Raw genomic sequence first — 16,689 nt, 5'->3', positions numbered from 1 at the left:
ATTTAAGGATATTTTTCTTCTCGTTCTTGCATTTACACTCATACCTACAAGCTTGTCTTTTAACTTATTTTTTGAGGAATCCACGCTCAACAAGCCCTGCTTTTTAGTGGATCCCTCTATTTCCTCAACATTTATTTAGATAGTAAAGATGAATAAAAGAAATTATGCAAAATGCTTTATCATGAATGGTCTACATTTATTATTATGATTATCTAGTTCATTGTAAATATCATTATTAATATGGTTATTGTTTAATGTTTATTGTAAATATTTATTTATCTATGTCATATTGTCATACTGTACATACATGTATATTCATTTATATCTTTGTAATGATTTCTTCTACTGTTAAATTGACTTTAGTTGAAATGAAAATAAACCAAATTGAAACTGAATTCTAATGATAGATAAGTAAATAATTGAAAAAAAAATAAATTAATTAATAAATATATTGGAATCGAATTACTAATATTGTTGTTGCTATATCTGGTAAATTTCCGAGTTATCTTTCAAGTTGTAAAGATTTATTTTTGCGAAAGTGTGCATGGGATTTGAATGTTCAATCTTTCAGCAGGTCCATGCACAACAATGGTGTAACCGGTGTACATAGAGGACCACACCAGTTATTTTACACCGGTGTTAAATTGGTGGTGTTAGTCTTACACCTATGTATTTCGACACCTTTGGTTGTTACATTTACACTCTTTGGTGTTATGTTCAATCTTTAGGGTGTAATTTTAACACCTCAGGGTGTGGTCCTCTATTAACACCAATTGGTGTAAGTTTTAACACTACAGTTTTTACAGTGGCATATACATAACAATGTGTATCCATGTGTGTTCTTCCCTTCTCTTTCTTTTTTACTGCATATGGGCTGGAACTTCTCAGATCCATGAAAGATCTTTAATGCCAGTCCACACTCGATGCCTGTTTTGTACACTGTATTATCATTTCGTTACTGTGTTTTGTTCGTTCTTGTCATTATGTATTTCTTATCTACCTGTATATATTTTTATCTAGTGAAATAAATGAATTGAATTGAACAATCACGAACACAAAATGAAATCATTACGATACAACATACCATTCAAAATAATTACATTATCACACTGGTAAATAGGAACAATTTACATGTATTGGTTGCTGCTACAAGCCTCTGATAAACTTCTTGGTCATGATTTCAAGAACAACCTTTGTTTAACAAGGTTGAATAAAATTAATTTTGAATATGATAGTTACAAAAATAAGTCAACCATAACGCATAGCAGCGAGTGCAATAACTGCTTGTCGCGTGTGATGGTGTGTAGATATATAGCCTATACCCTAGGGACATTGAGTTATATATTATCAGTAAGGTTTATTTATTAATTCATTGCGTGTTTATGACAAAGGAGGAGGTTTCCTGGCCTTATAAAAGACCACATTGATTTACTGTACACCTCCCCCAGTGTTGTAGTCAAGGCATAAACCTCCAAGGCCAAGGCTTTAATACCAAAGGCCAAGGCTTCAATACCCAAGGCCGAGGCCATGGCATGGAAACCCAAGGCCTGAAAACCTCAAGGCCAAGGGCATTTCAAACTTTCAATAGTATAAAAGGTGAGAGCGAGCGAACTGAGCGAGCAAAAATTTTGACCTTTATACACGAAAAACAAAAATAATTTCATGGCAGATTTAGACATTATATTAGGATGATAATATAGTTACCTTTTTACATATAATTATTATTATTTTTATTATCAAATTATTATTATATTTTATTATTTTTTATGCAATTTACATTGCACTAAATTATTACTACCACGGTCATCTGATCCTGGTATGCCCATTCTCAACTTGTTTCTTTCTCCATTCCCTAGGACAGGGGCGGCAGAACGAATTATTATTTTTTTTTTTTGGGGGGGGGGTTAAAGCCAAAAAGGGCACTTACATGTCAAAATTGGCATTTGGTGCAAACAGATATTTTCTAAATGAGATTATCAACTAAGTGAAGTATAGTTGCGTATTTTGTAGAAATTAAGTTGACTAAAGCATTTTTTAGTGATTTATCGTTGATGAGATAGATATTTTGAGTTAGTGGTTTAAAAAAATTCAATTCTGAAGTTGAAAGACTCGATGTTTGGTCAATTACAGAGCTAATCACTTTTAAAAGGGCATCCTTGCGAGATGTTGCCAGCGCAAATCATAGGCAAAAACTTTTGACATTGTGACATATATATTCCGGGCTGTTTTTGTAATCGTGAAAAAGATGTGTATCTAACTAAAGAAATAAACGAGAGCTGAATTTTTTAATATACTGACAGGTCTGCAAAGTAAGCTGATAAAGACTGCATTAAGCGTGTTTAGTGACTCATAAATAATACATAACTCACCGATCAAATAATGCGAGGGCAAAGCGCGAGCTCAAAAATTTGTGATATTCCAACCTGAAAATTGGACATTCTAAAAAAATGTTTTGTAAACAGGAACAGAATAAGTACCTTACATGTACCTAACAATAATTGATGCAGAACGCGAACCAAAAATTTGTGATATTCTAACCTGAAAATTCTAAACATTTCTTGTAACCATGAACAGGATTAATATTGTACTAAACAATAAATGATGCAAGCGCGATCCAAAATTTGGCGATTTTCGAACCTAAAATGTATTATAATTTACTATAAAAAAGGGTATTTATTTTAATTGTAAAAGGGCATATTTCATTTGGAAAAAAGAGCATTTTCGATTTTGGAAAAGGGGCATAATTCCAACAAGGATTTTTTCGGGGGGGGGGGGGCAAGAGAGCACAAGTTGAAATTTTCAAATGATGACCTGAAAATGAGTCACTTTTAGGACTCGTATCCATTTTCATGTTTTTTTCCTGCGCTCAACCCCTTTTAAATTTCAATTCTCATTTCTTCTACATGTATCTTCTACACTTATTTCAGCTCAAAAATCGGAATAAAGAATAACAACAAAATAAAGTTATATTCCCACTTTCTCACCTCTTTACAAATATCAGAAACCCCTCCCCCCCAAAAAAAGAGAGAAGTTCTACCACCAAGAATAAACTTAGAAAAGGAAAAAAGGAAAGATAAAGGAGTAAGTGTGATATTATTTTCTTTACATATTGTCACAATCTATCACAAAATTAGCTTTTCTTATAGTAAGAAAGTGAAAAAAACTCACTCGCTCACTTCAATTGCTTTAAACTTTTTTGGCAGAAAATTTTGCTCCATATATATATATGCCATGCTTGGCCCCTCAAAACTTGAACAAGATTTTGTTCAAGTTTTGCGTTCAAGTTTACCAAATCTTTTCAAAATATCATTAAGACTTAAAACATTCTTCTTGGCCAAAGAAAATAAAATACAAGGAAAATCTTTGTTATCATTTATGAAAATTGTTGTCAAAATTAGCTGTCAGATCTGTCAGAATTATTCCTGTCATCAAATCACTCTAATCTTTATCACAATGATTATTACTATCATTATTATCATCATTAGTCATGATTACAACACGTTACCAATAAATAATGTTATTTTTCATCATACTGTTTTCTTTGTCACATAAATGAATGTGATGATGATAATTCTTGATAATGGTGATAATCACAATTTATGGCACTACTAGGACATTTACTACTGCTGACTGCATGGAAGTAGTGCCCTTGATTATACAGAACAGTTACTAATTGATGATAACATTCATAATTACTTATATAAAAATAAATGAAAGTACAAAAAATGCCTTGAAAAGGCCTTGAAAATGCCTTGAAATTTCAAGGCTCAAAATCCCCAAGGCCAAGGCCCTCTCAAAGCCAAGGCTTTGAAAATGTAGGCCTTAAGGCCAAGACCGAGCATCAACATGATCAAGGCACTACAACACTGACCTCCCCACATGGCGTACAGGGAAGCTGCATGGGGTCATGGACCCTTCAAAATGTTCACGACCATGAAGAAAAAACGGAGACAAAGAAAGAAAAGGAAAAAAAATTCTAAATAATTATTTTATCAAAATTTGGCACGAAATAAGACTTTTGTACTAAGAATTTTTTTTTTCTTTCGCTCGCTCGCAGCTCTGCCCCACACGCGACGTTTTGACCCAACAAGAATTTCCGGTCATTACTTCACTGCAGCTCCTAGTAAATACATACCTTTTAAGAGCTGCTTTGAGGAAACCATCGTCTTTGCTGATTCCCAGCATAAGAAGATTGATATCGGTCTGTAACTGCATTGCTTTGTTGTAGAGAAGTCTTGGGAAGGTGGATGGGAGCAGCGTAATGGGTCCATGTACCGTCTGCTTGGAGGGACGGAACAGTACCCCCATGGCATACGCCCGATCCTTCATGTCTTCAATTAATTCCTCTAATTTCTCTTTTGATATTGGAAGCTCAATCGCCGGCTGAAATTCGACCATTTTTGCAGATATTCCAGGAAGCCTCTGTGGAAAACATAATACGACATGGGAACTGTATAGGGATATATATCTCTATGCTCGCATCGCTGTGGATAGCAGACGACACAGGTGAGTGGGCCGTGTGCACAAATACATGTACCGTGTGCACTTTTCCCCCATCACGATCACACGGTACTACACTCCGCTATTGCCGTGATTGGCGAATCGAGAATGATCTTTGCACCAAGTCCCAAAGTCTCCAACGAACAGGGCATACGCATTTCCATATTATACGCACTATGAATACTGTTCCACTGAAACTTATGATTTCTAGAACGGCGACTTTGTGGAAGGTGCCGTGTGCAAAACCCCAGGAAAGGAAAATGATCGAATTTAGACATCCATAAGCTGGATGAAATCCACGTCCTGAATCAAAGGAAAAGCTATTCAAACACATTTAACAATATATGGGGCCATACAAACGCGTCCTACGGAGCACAGTCACTGAAAAACTCCATGCATGCGCACACGCAATAGAAAAGAGTGCTGGTGTTTTAAGGGTAGTGTGGAACTTGTTTTGGGCGCCCTGACCTTTTGGAGTACTTTTTTGGCCTCTAAAGAGCGTTGTAGCAGCTCTATCCAACTAAGTTTATATCGATGGTTGATATACTCACTGGCTGTTTCTTTCTTTCAACGACTACAAATACCCTTGTTTAGTGAGCTTTAATTTATTTGCTTGCGATCCATCATGATTTTTATGTTTTTATCATTGTCAGCTTAATTCGTCATTTTTTTCTCAACTATTTTCTTCTCTCATTCTTCTTTTTATTTCAAATCATGATCCAGGCGCGTAGCCAGGGGGGGCGGTGGGGGCGGTCGCCCCCCCCAAAACGTCCCCAAAAAGAAAAAAAAGGAAAAAAAAGAGAGGAGAAAAGGAAAAGGGAAGGGAAGGGAGGAAAGAAAGGTAGCTTTGTGTTTTTTTTTCCTTTTTATTCTTATTTTTTTCTCATCAGAGAAACTCCTTCACTCTTCGTCTCTTGCTCTAAATTTATATATGAATTTTGCTTCCGCGCTGCGCGCGGTTAAATGACAATGTTGAAGATCTCCATTGTTCCCCCACCCTTTCTCCGGCCCTGTTTTTCCACCTCAGCTATATGTATTTCTTACCAGTTAAAGTACAAATGTATACATTAGTATAGGAATTAATCTTTTTTTTACTTGATCGCGCAACTTTTGGTCGGGTCGGCTGCGGGTGGGTAAGATCCTTATATCAATTTCTGCCGTCACCTCCATAAAGTCAACTTTCCCGCTTTTCAGCTCATTACTAAACACCCATAATTTTTTTGGGGAAACAGGTTTCTAAATCAAAAAGAGGAAGGTATAAAATCGTGTCGTATTAAATAAGAAATACAATATTTTTATCAAATTCTATTAAACTTCATTTTATTTCCCTGCACATTCATCTCCTGTCCTGTTTTGCGCCCTCAGTTTTAAATTTTGAATGACACTATTATATATAATTCAAAACGAAGCGCTTCAGGATACGTCAAAGAAATTAGGCATCCTTTTTATATGACTACAATAAATCACAGAAGTTTCAACTTTTTGTGCACTATTTTGATTGTAATGAAGTTCAATAATCTTTAAAAATCAATTGAATTAGAGCCGATGGGGCATTAGAGATATCTGTATTTGATGAAACGTCCGCCCTTTGAAATTTCTGAGTTTCATTGCTCTGCGCGGGGAGGAATAAGTTCCTCCCGGCATCTACACTTCTTCTCCTCTGTTTTTGCGAGTTAAAGATATGCACTGTTGCTTAATTGTTTGTAATCTAATATGATCTTTCCAAGGGAAGTATTCAATATATCTTTAAGAAAACCCTTTTCTCGGACCCTTTTCATGGCAAAAAATTGATAGAACGCTTTAGCTTCCGCGCGGGGTTATCATTTTAATTTCCTCCATTGTATTCCTTTTTGTGCGTTCACCATCACTTTTGAAAACAAGTTTCATAAAAACAAGGTTCAAAATCATAATATAGTGAATTGGAGCTGATATAGGTACTAGAGACAAGAGAGACGGCTCCTTTTCATTTCAATTTATGAAACACCAAAAGCTTCGCGCTTCGCGCGGGAGGGGGAAACTCCCCCTCCCTGCACCCACCCCCTAGGGAGCGCGCTTCGCGCGCTCTATAAGTGTTGGCACGCTTTGCGTGCATTTACCGCCCCCTCCAAAATGAAATCCTGGCTACGCGGTTGATTAATCATCTTCACAATCACATGCGGTTTAGATTCCCCATTAAGTCATAAGCCTATACAAATATTAATGTTTCTCGCTTTTTGTCGATACGTTTCGATGTTTGGCCGGCCGCCTGGGCCGCAGAACGGTTTTTAAAATGGGGCTGACCATGCAAAAAATCACAAACCCAGTGGCGTAGACAGGTCCTTAGACCTGGGGGATGATCCCTAGCTGGGTCATATATATATATATATATATATATATATATTATATTATATATATATATATATATATATATATATATATATATATATATATATATATATATATATATATATATATATATATATATATATATATATATATTATTATATAAATACAAAGAATGAAGGAGATAACGTACTCGATACAAACAAAATATCATGGGCCAAAGCAGACGAGTTAAAGATAAAGTAACACGATCTGCCTCATGGATTATCTCGTGTGTCTTTTAATCACTTTGCTTTCAGCAATAAACAGGGCATCCAGTAATAAACAAACTTCCTTGCACATTTTTCATGGCAGTAATCTTTTGTTTGATTAATGACAATGAGTAAAGATGATCATAAGAGAAATGTCATTTGTCGGATGTCTAGTTATCATCTTGGTCATGACAGTCCTGCTAAACATGATCTAGAATAACTAGTATTCCTTATTTTACTAGTATAGTAGTATACTCTTTTAAAAGTAGCGATATTGTTAATGATCAAACGAATGAATCAACAACTAAAGGAATAAACAAATAAACAGCCAAATAACTAAAAAAAATATCAATTACAATTATAGTAATAGGGGTAAAATAAAAAAAGCTCAACATTATATTTCTTATCCACGTGCAGATATGCGGACACTAAAATGATAAGCACACTCTGTTTAAAATTACCATGATTACAAAGGCTTGATTGAATTAAGTATGGAAATGAAATAAACCTCACCTGGTTGTCGGAAGTAAACTGTATAATTTTTATCGCGTAAATGCGCGAGATGATTATGTTTTTTGTCAAAGGTCCGACAATGAACACGCTGAGGGTCGAGTTAGGCTTGTTCTGTGATCTTAGACCATAAATTAATCTTATCCATGGATTGATTCAATCTGCCTTCGTGAATTAAGGCATGTCTATATATTGGATGATTCTACCTTCTTTGAAAAGCGCAAAGTACTCTGAAAAAATTAGTGAAATAGTTCACTCTTTAAGGAGTGAATATATGAAAGAGTGAATATTGAGTGAAAAAACCTCGGATATCACCATGATCACTGAGGCCATCCAAAATTTGCACTTTCATTCCAAAATCATTCATTTACTAATTCGCTCCTTAGAGACTGAAAATTTTCACCTTTCCTTTGCAAAGTAGGGGTTGGGGACATGGCCAGCAGGGAAAAGGGTCAGTGTATGTGTATAGGTAATTTCTTATTAATTCGTTTGAACAGTGTTAATGTGTTATGAAAGCAATTGCTCTGAAAGGGAGTGATTAAGCGACACTTTCTTAAATCTGTAATGAAATATTTTGAACTTATCTCCTTTGCAAATACATAATTATTATAAGGAAATGTACTTGGTGAAACTCTGAATAACGATCCTTAAATGTATATGACGACGCAAGACAGTTGTTATTACTTAAAACTTGCAAGTTGTAAATGCATATAAGATGATTGACTCTGAATAAAAGTCCAATTTTGATCATGTTTGTGATTGCTGTACGTTATGATTATTACTGCTATTATTATTGATTGATTTTAACTAGCATTCATTGCTTTATTACTGTATAGTTTTGCTTCTTCCCCCACAGAAACCTGGGGGGATGATTGTACACACCATCCCCCCCACCTAAAATTCTGAGGGGGATGCATCCCCCCCATCCCCCCCCCCCCCGCTATCTACGCCCCTGCACAAACCTATTGTCATTTTTACGTTTCTGTACACAATTTTGGAAAAAAAGTGGGGGATGGGGATCCCAGCCCCCCCCCCACTTCTGTGGCCCCTGGTTTGTTAGTTTATGCCATTGACATAAAAAATTGTATATAGCTCGTTGTGCATGCTACCGCACACACGATCTTGAAGCTACAAACAGGAAAGTGCCAGTACTCAATGCATATACACACGTACGCAAGATAAAGGAGTGTGGAACTTTGTGTGCGCTTGACCCTTTTGAGTACTCTCGGCCTCAAAACTGAAAGCGAGGGTTGTAACTCTATCCAGTTTTTGTGACATCGATGGTTTATGCGCTTAAAGTAGTTACCATAGTAACAGTCTTCAACCTCTCGCTAAATCCGACCTCAGAACACTGTAACATAACTGGGTGGCTTATTTTCGAGGAAAAATAACAGTGCGTTTACAATGGATCATTAAGCCAAACACGTAGGTGTTGCTATGTCGGTGCGGATGTGAGGATTACACAATTCATGCAGTTAGAACAAAACTAAAGTTGGTCTCAATTTATATGCAATCATTACATCTCCGCACACATCTTACTATGGAATAGTTATGAATGGCTTCAAAATGAAAGTATCACAGATATTTCTTTTCAATACACATTACATTACCTATGGTGGTGTGGGGCCGGAGATCCATTGGATATCTAGTGCCCCTGCTCTGTACGTTTAACTTCACTTCTATCACTTCTTCGTCTATTTCTTATTCAGGACAGCAGATGCGTATAATGAGCCAAATATATTGATGCTTGGGCACAGCATATTAAAAAAAAAGCGGAGAGCCAGTGAAACTTGTTGCTTTTGGAGGCCTATCCAAAGGCAACAAGGTTCGCTGGCTCTGGCCCACAAGATAAGCTTGTCAACACCTTTGTATTTACCATATTATATCATCCATGTTCCAATGTTCAATAACATTGGAGTACATGACTTGTATTATTCCGTAATTATGTACTTTATGTTCTTTGTTATTTACGTGTAATGCATTGATTTACTGTTGTTGTCTCAATTGAAGCGAAATAAATATTCATAAGTTCATTCATTCAATTAAAAACATGTAAGTTGTAGATTTTAACAGAATATCAATAAAATTATATAATTTCTACACTTTCCTTTTCTCATTTTCCTTCTTGTTTGTGGAACTTGGGGTCCAGCCCCCCCCCCCCCTCCCTACCATCTCATTCAGTGCAGCACATGTCCCTACACAATTGGGACTCGTTTGTCTGTATTTTTCTTATCGCAGTTGAACTTAGACAAATAGAGAAGTTGTATAATACAGTGCAGACGATTTTGTAGACCTGCAAAAGCTTTGAAAGGGGAGAGCGAGTCGGAAGGGAGAGGGGTCGACAGAAGAGGAGGAGTTCGACGATGACGACGGCGGCAATGATGACAATGATGATGAATGATGACGATAATGATGTTGATGATGGTGTTGGTGATGATGATGGCGATGACGAGGATTAATGATGATGGTGATGATGATGAATGATGACGATAATGATGTTGATGATGGTGTTGGTGATGATGATGGTGATGACGAGGATTAATGATGATGGTGATGACGATGATGATGAATGATGATGATGATAAATGATGACGACGACGACGATGATGATAGTGGTGGTGGTGGTAGTGACGATAAATGATTATAATGATGATTATACAGATGATGATGAATAATGACGATGATGATGATGATGAAAGATCACGAAGAAGTAAAGGGCTCGAATAGAGGCTTTGATTACTTAAACAAAATTACTTCTGTTTGCATAATCATTAATTTTATTTAAGGGACAATGTCAAATAAGACGCAGAGGGGAAATAGTGTGGACTATAGACTGATTTGTGGGACTATAATCAAACTCCATGGCTATACAGAGATCAAATATGATCATACACTGAAAGACACCTGCGAAATAGCCTTTAATTGTCAGGTCAATGACTCCTTTCTTCAGGTTTCTACTGTTTACTTTTACAATATTGCTTCCTGATAAGTGGGGTAATTAAAGAGTTTGAATTATTTATACACGAAGGATCGTGGCGAACTAGCGACAAGATTTCCTATTTTCAATGGCGAAATTGAAAATTTTTTAAGAGTAGAAATTTTAACTGAGAATGAGGGAACACTTGCTCTTATAAATACGTAGTTATAGATAAACTTCGTTGTTGATTTACCACTAGCCCGGAATCCTGTAGTATTGAAACCAGAAAAGTATTAAAACAACACCACTTTGGAATCAAGCCGCGATGCTGTTTTAATAATAATTGCATGTCTTTTATAAACACCTATCTGGCGTTGTATCACTTCTCTGGGGTAGGACACACACAAAATGAAGTGCTAATTCAGCTCTTAAAGAGAGTGTATAGTGACTGCACTTCGGAGTGCTGATTTTTCTCGTTCAAATTTGAACTAGACAAATCAGCACTCCGAAGTGCAGTCACTACGCCCTTTAAAGGACAAGTCCACCCCAACAAAAACTTGATTTGAATAAAAAGAGAAAAATTCAACAAGCATAACACTGAAAATTTCTTCAAAATCGGATGTAAAATAAGAAAGTTATGGCATTTTAAAGTTTCGCTTATTTTCAACAAAATAGTTATATGAACGAGCCAGTTACATCCAAATGAGAGAGTTCACTCTAAGAAATGAAGTGCTAATTTAGCTCTTAAAGAGCGTGTATAGTGACTGCACTTCGGAGTGCTGATTTGTCTAGTTCAAAGCTCTTAAAGAGCGTGTATAGTGACTGCACTTCGGAGTGCTGATTTGTCTAGTTCAAATTTGAACTAGACAAATCAGCACTCCGAAGTGCAGTCACTATACACGCTCTTTTGCTGATTTGTCTAGTTCAAATTTGAACTAGACAAATCAGCACTCCGAAGTGCAGTCACTATACACGCTCTTTAAGAGCTAAATTAGCACTTTATTTTTTAGAGTGTTGATGACATCACTCACTATTTCTTTTGTATTTTATTATATGAAATATTTTTATTTTCTCGTCATTTTCATGTGAAATGAAGTTTCATTCCTCCCTGAACACGTGGAATTCCATTATTTTAACATTTTGTGCGTCAGGCAAGGAGGTCCTAATCGTCAAATTCGTAAAAATTGAAATATTGTATAATTCAAACAATAAAAAACAAAAGAAATATTGAGTGAGTGACATCATCGATTCTCTCATTTGGATGTAACTGGCTCGTTCATATAAATATTTTGTTGAAAATAAGCGAAACTTTGAAATGTCATAACTTTCTTATTTTACATCCGATTTTGATGAAATTTTCAGCATTGTGCTTGTCTGATTTTTCTCTATTAATAGTAATAATAACAGACAGTTCTTGTATAGCGCATAACACATTATAAATAACGTCTCTATGCGCTTCCAAAGGACTTGGATATTATTACCCTGGCTTTAGCCCCGCAGCCTTTTACAGCGCTGGGGCATTTCAAGGAATAAATTCCTGATTCAAATCAACATTTTTCTGAGGTGGACTTGACCTTTAAGAGCTGAATTAGCACTTCATTTCTTAGAGTGCACCCTGATGTGTTACACCATAGAGATTTGACATAACACTAAAGAGTGTAAAAGAATCAGCCAAAGGTGTTGAACTAGCACCAGAAATTTAAGATATTAGATAAATGACTGGTGCGGTGCTCGTTGTACACCAATCAACACTACAGCTTTTGCTGTGTAATTATTTTTTTCTGTTCGGTTCAGATTCATTTATTTTCGCTCAGCATAAAATAATGAAATATGTACAGGAATGATAAATGATATTAGAGAAGAAAGGAAACTACAGAAAAGTGTGTAAAAAAACCCCCTGTCAATAGAAGTTCCCAATAGATTGAATTCAAATTGAATGTATATGGAGCGCTGTGGCCCAGTGGATTAGTCTTCGGACTTTGAAAAAGAGGGTCGTGGGTTCGAATCCCAGCCATGGCGTAATTTCCTTCGGCAAGAGATTTATCCACATTGTGCTGCACTCGACCGTGAGGTGAATGGGTACCCGGTAGGCTTTATTCCTTTAACGCTTTATATAGCGCCTTTTAATATGGCGGCTCAGCTACAGCCGGGGTAATAATATGATACCAAGTATCAAAGCGCAGTTGAGTATATGCACATAGTAACTGCGCTATATAAATGGACATATATTACTATACATGTATATAATAAAAACATTGAATAAAAATGTACACACAACATAAAAAAACACCAGAAAACAAACAAGAAGGGGTGCAGTAAACGTAAAAAATTTCGGCAGGAAGAAAATACAAATTACTTCACATATTCATTGATATACCTTTTTAACTTAGATTGATGAGTACTTAATTTCATCGGAAAGATTATTCTAAATGCGTGGGCCATAGTGCCCTAATGAATTCAGGAGAATTTGTGTTTTGACCTTGGGATGATGAAATTTATTACTTGAACGAATATGAACGGAATGATTTAATAAAAACATGGGAATAAATATGAAGAATTATGTTATGAATAGTACGAAATATTACAGATGCTATCTGTAATTTTGGGAAGAAAAAACAAAGGTCGTGAAGGAGCTTGAAGGATTTTGTACAGATTTTCCAATTTTCTTTTCCAATTAATGAATGGGGTTCCAATTGTTTTATTCCAGCGATTATCGATCTCTACACCATCGAATCATGTTATGAATAGTACAAAATATCACAGACGCACAGATTTATTAAGGGTTTTGAAATGAAAAAAGGGTCGTGAAAGAATGAAGGGATTTATGAAGGGATTTCAATTTTGTTATTCCAGCATTTATCTCTACACCATTGATTCGATCACGTGACCTGAGACAGCGAGGTACTAACAGTATACTAAAGAAATGACACGTAAAACACATTAAACCCGTAAATAAAAAAGGCACCACATCGTTTTGTTTTTATTTACCAAGTCCTTTGTACAAAAAAAAATGTAAACACTTCAAAATACCACAAAAATATACATTTAATATTTTGCGTATTTTCAAGCACATAGTGCTTATATAATGAATGAAGAAAATGATAAAGTAATTTAATTTCTACAATATTTTAAGCTATACAATTCAGGTGATACCACATTTAGATAGGTATATAACACTAACCTACAACTCAGAGCAAAGATACATTAAATGAGTTAAAAAAAAACAAAAAACAGCATGAAAGTTGTTCGTATCGGAAACAAAAATACATCAAATTTTGTGTTTCAAAGGCACAGCTGAAAAGGATCTCTTTCGGATAAAGTTTGTATAAAAACATTTCCATTACATAAGGCAAAATATTGTCATTTTTCTGAAATTAGATAATTGACTTTCAAAGATATTTTCCTCGTAAGTAATCGTTACTAATAAACGAAATGACCAAATTTTGATGACTGTGACTTGACTTGACTTCCTAATTCAGCGACTCGCAAAACTTCAATTAGGCCTAACCACGTGATTTACGTTTAGCCAATCATACTACATGTAGTATGTGGAACATAATATATCTTCCATGAAATATTTAGGCCTACTGATATCGTATTGCAAATACAAATGTGCCTTTAGGGACCGATATTTCCTCACATAGACTCGCAGGGAATCACACACATGCGCGCGCGCACACACACAAGTAGCAAAAAACATAATAGTACTTCAGCATGATACGTCAATAGTAATATTAAGGTTGCCGCCATATCTCTATGGTTACCACATACCTAACGATTGGTCTGCGACCCGATATTGGAATATTTAAACGTAGTATAACTGGAGGCTGATATTTAGACATGGAATATCTTACACTCTAAAAAATGAAGTGCTTATTTAGCTCTTAAAGAGCGTGTATAGTGACTACACTTCTGAGTGCTGATTTTTCTCGTTCAAATTTCAACTAGACAAATCAGCACTCCGAAGTGCAGTCACTATACACGCTCTTTAAGAGCTAAAGTAGCACTTCATTTTTTAGAGTGTACTGTGTTATGTTCTAAATCATCGTACAACTACATAAAAAAGCCAATTTTAATATCTAGTCGTAATGACGTCATAGCAATCGTACGACTGGCTACAATTTGATACTAATTTGGCCTTGAATCCAATATAAAGGCTTGCAATTATCAAAACTTGTTATATAAGTATTGCTTCAGTTAATTACGACCACAAATGAAAGATCCTTTTCAATCACATTTTCAGAAAATGAGCAGAATGCGATTGGTTCCCAAATCGGATCGTGGACCAGTCGAATAAGATATACGGTGTCCTTCAGGCTATTATGCATTCCTGATAGGCACATTATTCTCGGCTATTCGACCCCTATTATAGCCATCCCACAATACAGACTCCCGCTGATGTTTGGGGCTCATAAATAGTACTGTCTGTGCAATATTAATTTCATGACATGCCGCATAATTCAATCAATAGTCCCTGATGAAATAGATGAACAAATCTATTTAAAATGTACAGTATTCTGTTCATACAACATGAAATAAAACTTCATATCAAGGCCCGTATTCTGAAGTCCAGATTAACTAAGACCATGGTATAGCACTTGTTATATCTATTTTTTTCAGAGCTTTAATTGAGAATAAATCTATTCTTTTCATCACCCCCGAAGTGACCGCCAAAATTTGCTGTCAAATTTAATATTTCATGTTTGCGACCAGATTTTAAATTAACCCTAAGATCAGAATACGGACCTAAGTGCCTTCTATTTGATATTTCTACTTAACGTATAACAGATTCATGTTTTAATCGAAAATAACAGTCTTAAACATTAAATGTAGATTAACAATAGCATATCATGTAAACTTACTCTGCAGTTACAAAAAGCATATAAGAAACACGTAACTTCGAAGAAATAACAATGTGATAACATTTACAACACGAAAAGTTGTACATTGAATTTTTTCTCTCTCATCCATCATAATCTATATTATGAAAAATAAAAAAACAAAGAATTAGGATATTTCACAAAATTTAGAGGCTTACTTTCTGGACATAAAGCTGTACTTATTTGTCACAAATGTTATTCGTCTTCCAACATAATTTTACGCTTCAGACTAATTAACTTGAAGTAAAGAAAAAATATATACTCATTCATATCTATCTGCCTAATTGCCTCTTTTTTACTATTCGTTACACGACATAATATTCATAGCCTGAGATAGATCAAAGTTACCATGATTAAAATAATTGAAATTCTTATCATATAAAACGTATTTTTGAATAAAATATAACAACCGCGCGCCGACAATATAATGTTCTTAAAACTCACTTATATTATTGCACTGGTGAGTATGCTGTTAGATATTAGTATTAAATTTCAAAAAGAGGTGTATAACATTAATTTAGTATTAAAATATGACGAGTATAGGGGTATATATATATATTTTTTTCTTGTTTGCGTATATAGATGGCAATAATCGATGGCCGTAATATTCTTCTGTAACTCGTTTTATTTTCATATAAATTTACATGTATAATGTTGTCGTCTTCTTTCAAAACCAAACCGATCTATACAAAATTATGCAATCATTTTCTTCAGCCTGAGAAATAAATTATTTTTCCTACATCTTCGCCGCGGCGGCGTCAGAATTAGGGATATTCCGTAAGGGACAATGCAGTTCTAGTGTAAGCTCTCTATTTTTTTTTATAAGGGGAGATTTGAAAAAAAGACGACTTAATACGCGCTGAAGGCATTTACTGTGTTTGTAGCACCACAACGTTTTTTTTATTATAATAGCCCTGACATACGATGCAATGATTTTTTTCTCTGAATTATTCTAAATATAAGTCTATCTATTTTCCTGAAATGCATATCGACGAGTGGTATTGTACATGACGATGGTCTACATCGTATTATGAGCATCAAAAGATGTCTTGCATGCGGGCATAGCCTACAAAGGCTGCGTGGAGATCGTAAATACATCGTACATAATGTCGATTCTCTCAGCCTCTGCGAATAGATTACACGATACCATACGTTTTTGTGCCAAGATCTATAGATGGAGCTCGGTGCTGTAGAATTACAATCTCTTGATGCCCCAAGGAAGGTCTGCACTAATCGTACGAACACCTTACGATTAGTGCAGAGTCCTTTCATTGTCCCAACAAGCTGCGTTCAAGCTATGCCAAATCGC

General features: G+C 35.4%; 2 protein-coding genes across 3 annotated transcripts in view; both read right to left on the bottom strand.

The window, feature by feature from the left end:
* The window catches only part of LOC121407334 (glutathione synthetase-like), a 30,773-nt gene extending 26,089 nt beyond the window's left edge, over positions 1 to 4,684 (bottom strand). Inside the window, exon 1 of the mRNA XM_041598372.1 lies at positions 4,136 to 4,684. Coding sequence (XP_041454306.1) covers positions 4,136 to 4,398 — 263 coding nt within the window. The 5' untranslated portion in view covers positions 4,399 to 4,684. The remainder of the gene's footprint in view (positions 1 to 4,135) is intronic.
* A 10,590-nt stretch (positions 4,685 to 15,274) lies between these two features.
* LOC121407333 (glutathione synthetase-like) overlaps positions 15,275 to 16,689 on the bottom strand; it is a 27,296-nt gene continuing 25,881 nt past the window's right edge. For both annotated transcript variants that reach the window (XM_041598370.1, XM_041598371.1), the window contains exon 11: positions 15,275 to 16,689. This exon is cut by the window's right edge and continues 492 nt beyond it. The gene's annotated coding sequence lies outside the window, so the exon portion shown is untranslated.

This window comes from Lytechinus variegatus, chromosome 2, assembly GCF_018143015.1.
Source record: "Lytechinus variegatus isolate NC3 chromosome 2, Lvar_3.0, whole genome shotgun sequence".
NCBI classification, from domain to species: Eukaryota; Metazoa; Echinodermata; class Echinoidea; order Temnopleuroida; family Toxopneustidae; genus Lytechinus; species Lytechinus variegatus.
The sequence above is the reverse complement of the archived record's forward strand: the minus strand, read 5'-3'. Positions and strand labels throughout refer to the sequence as shown.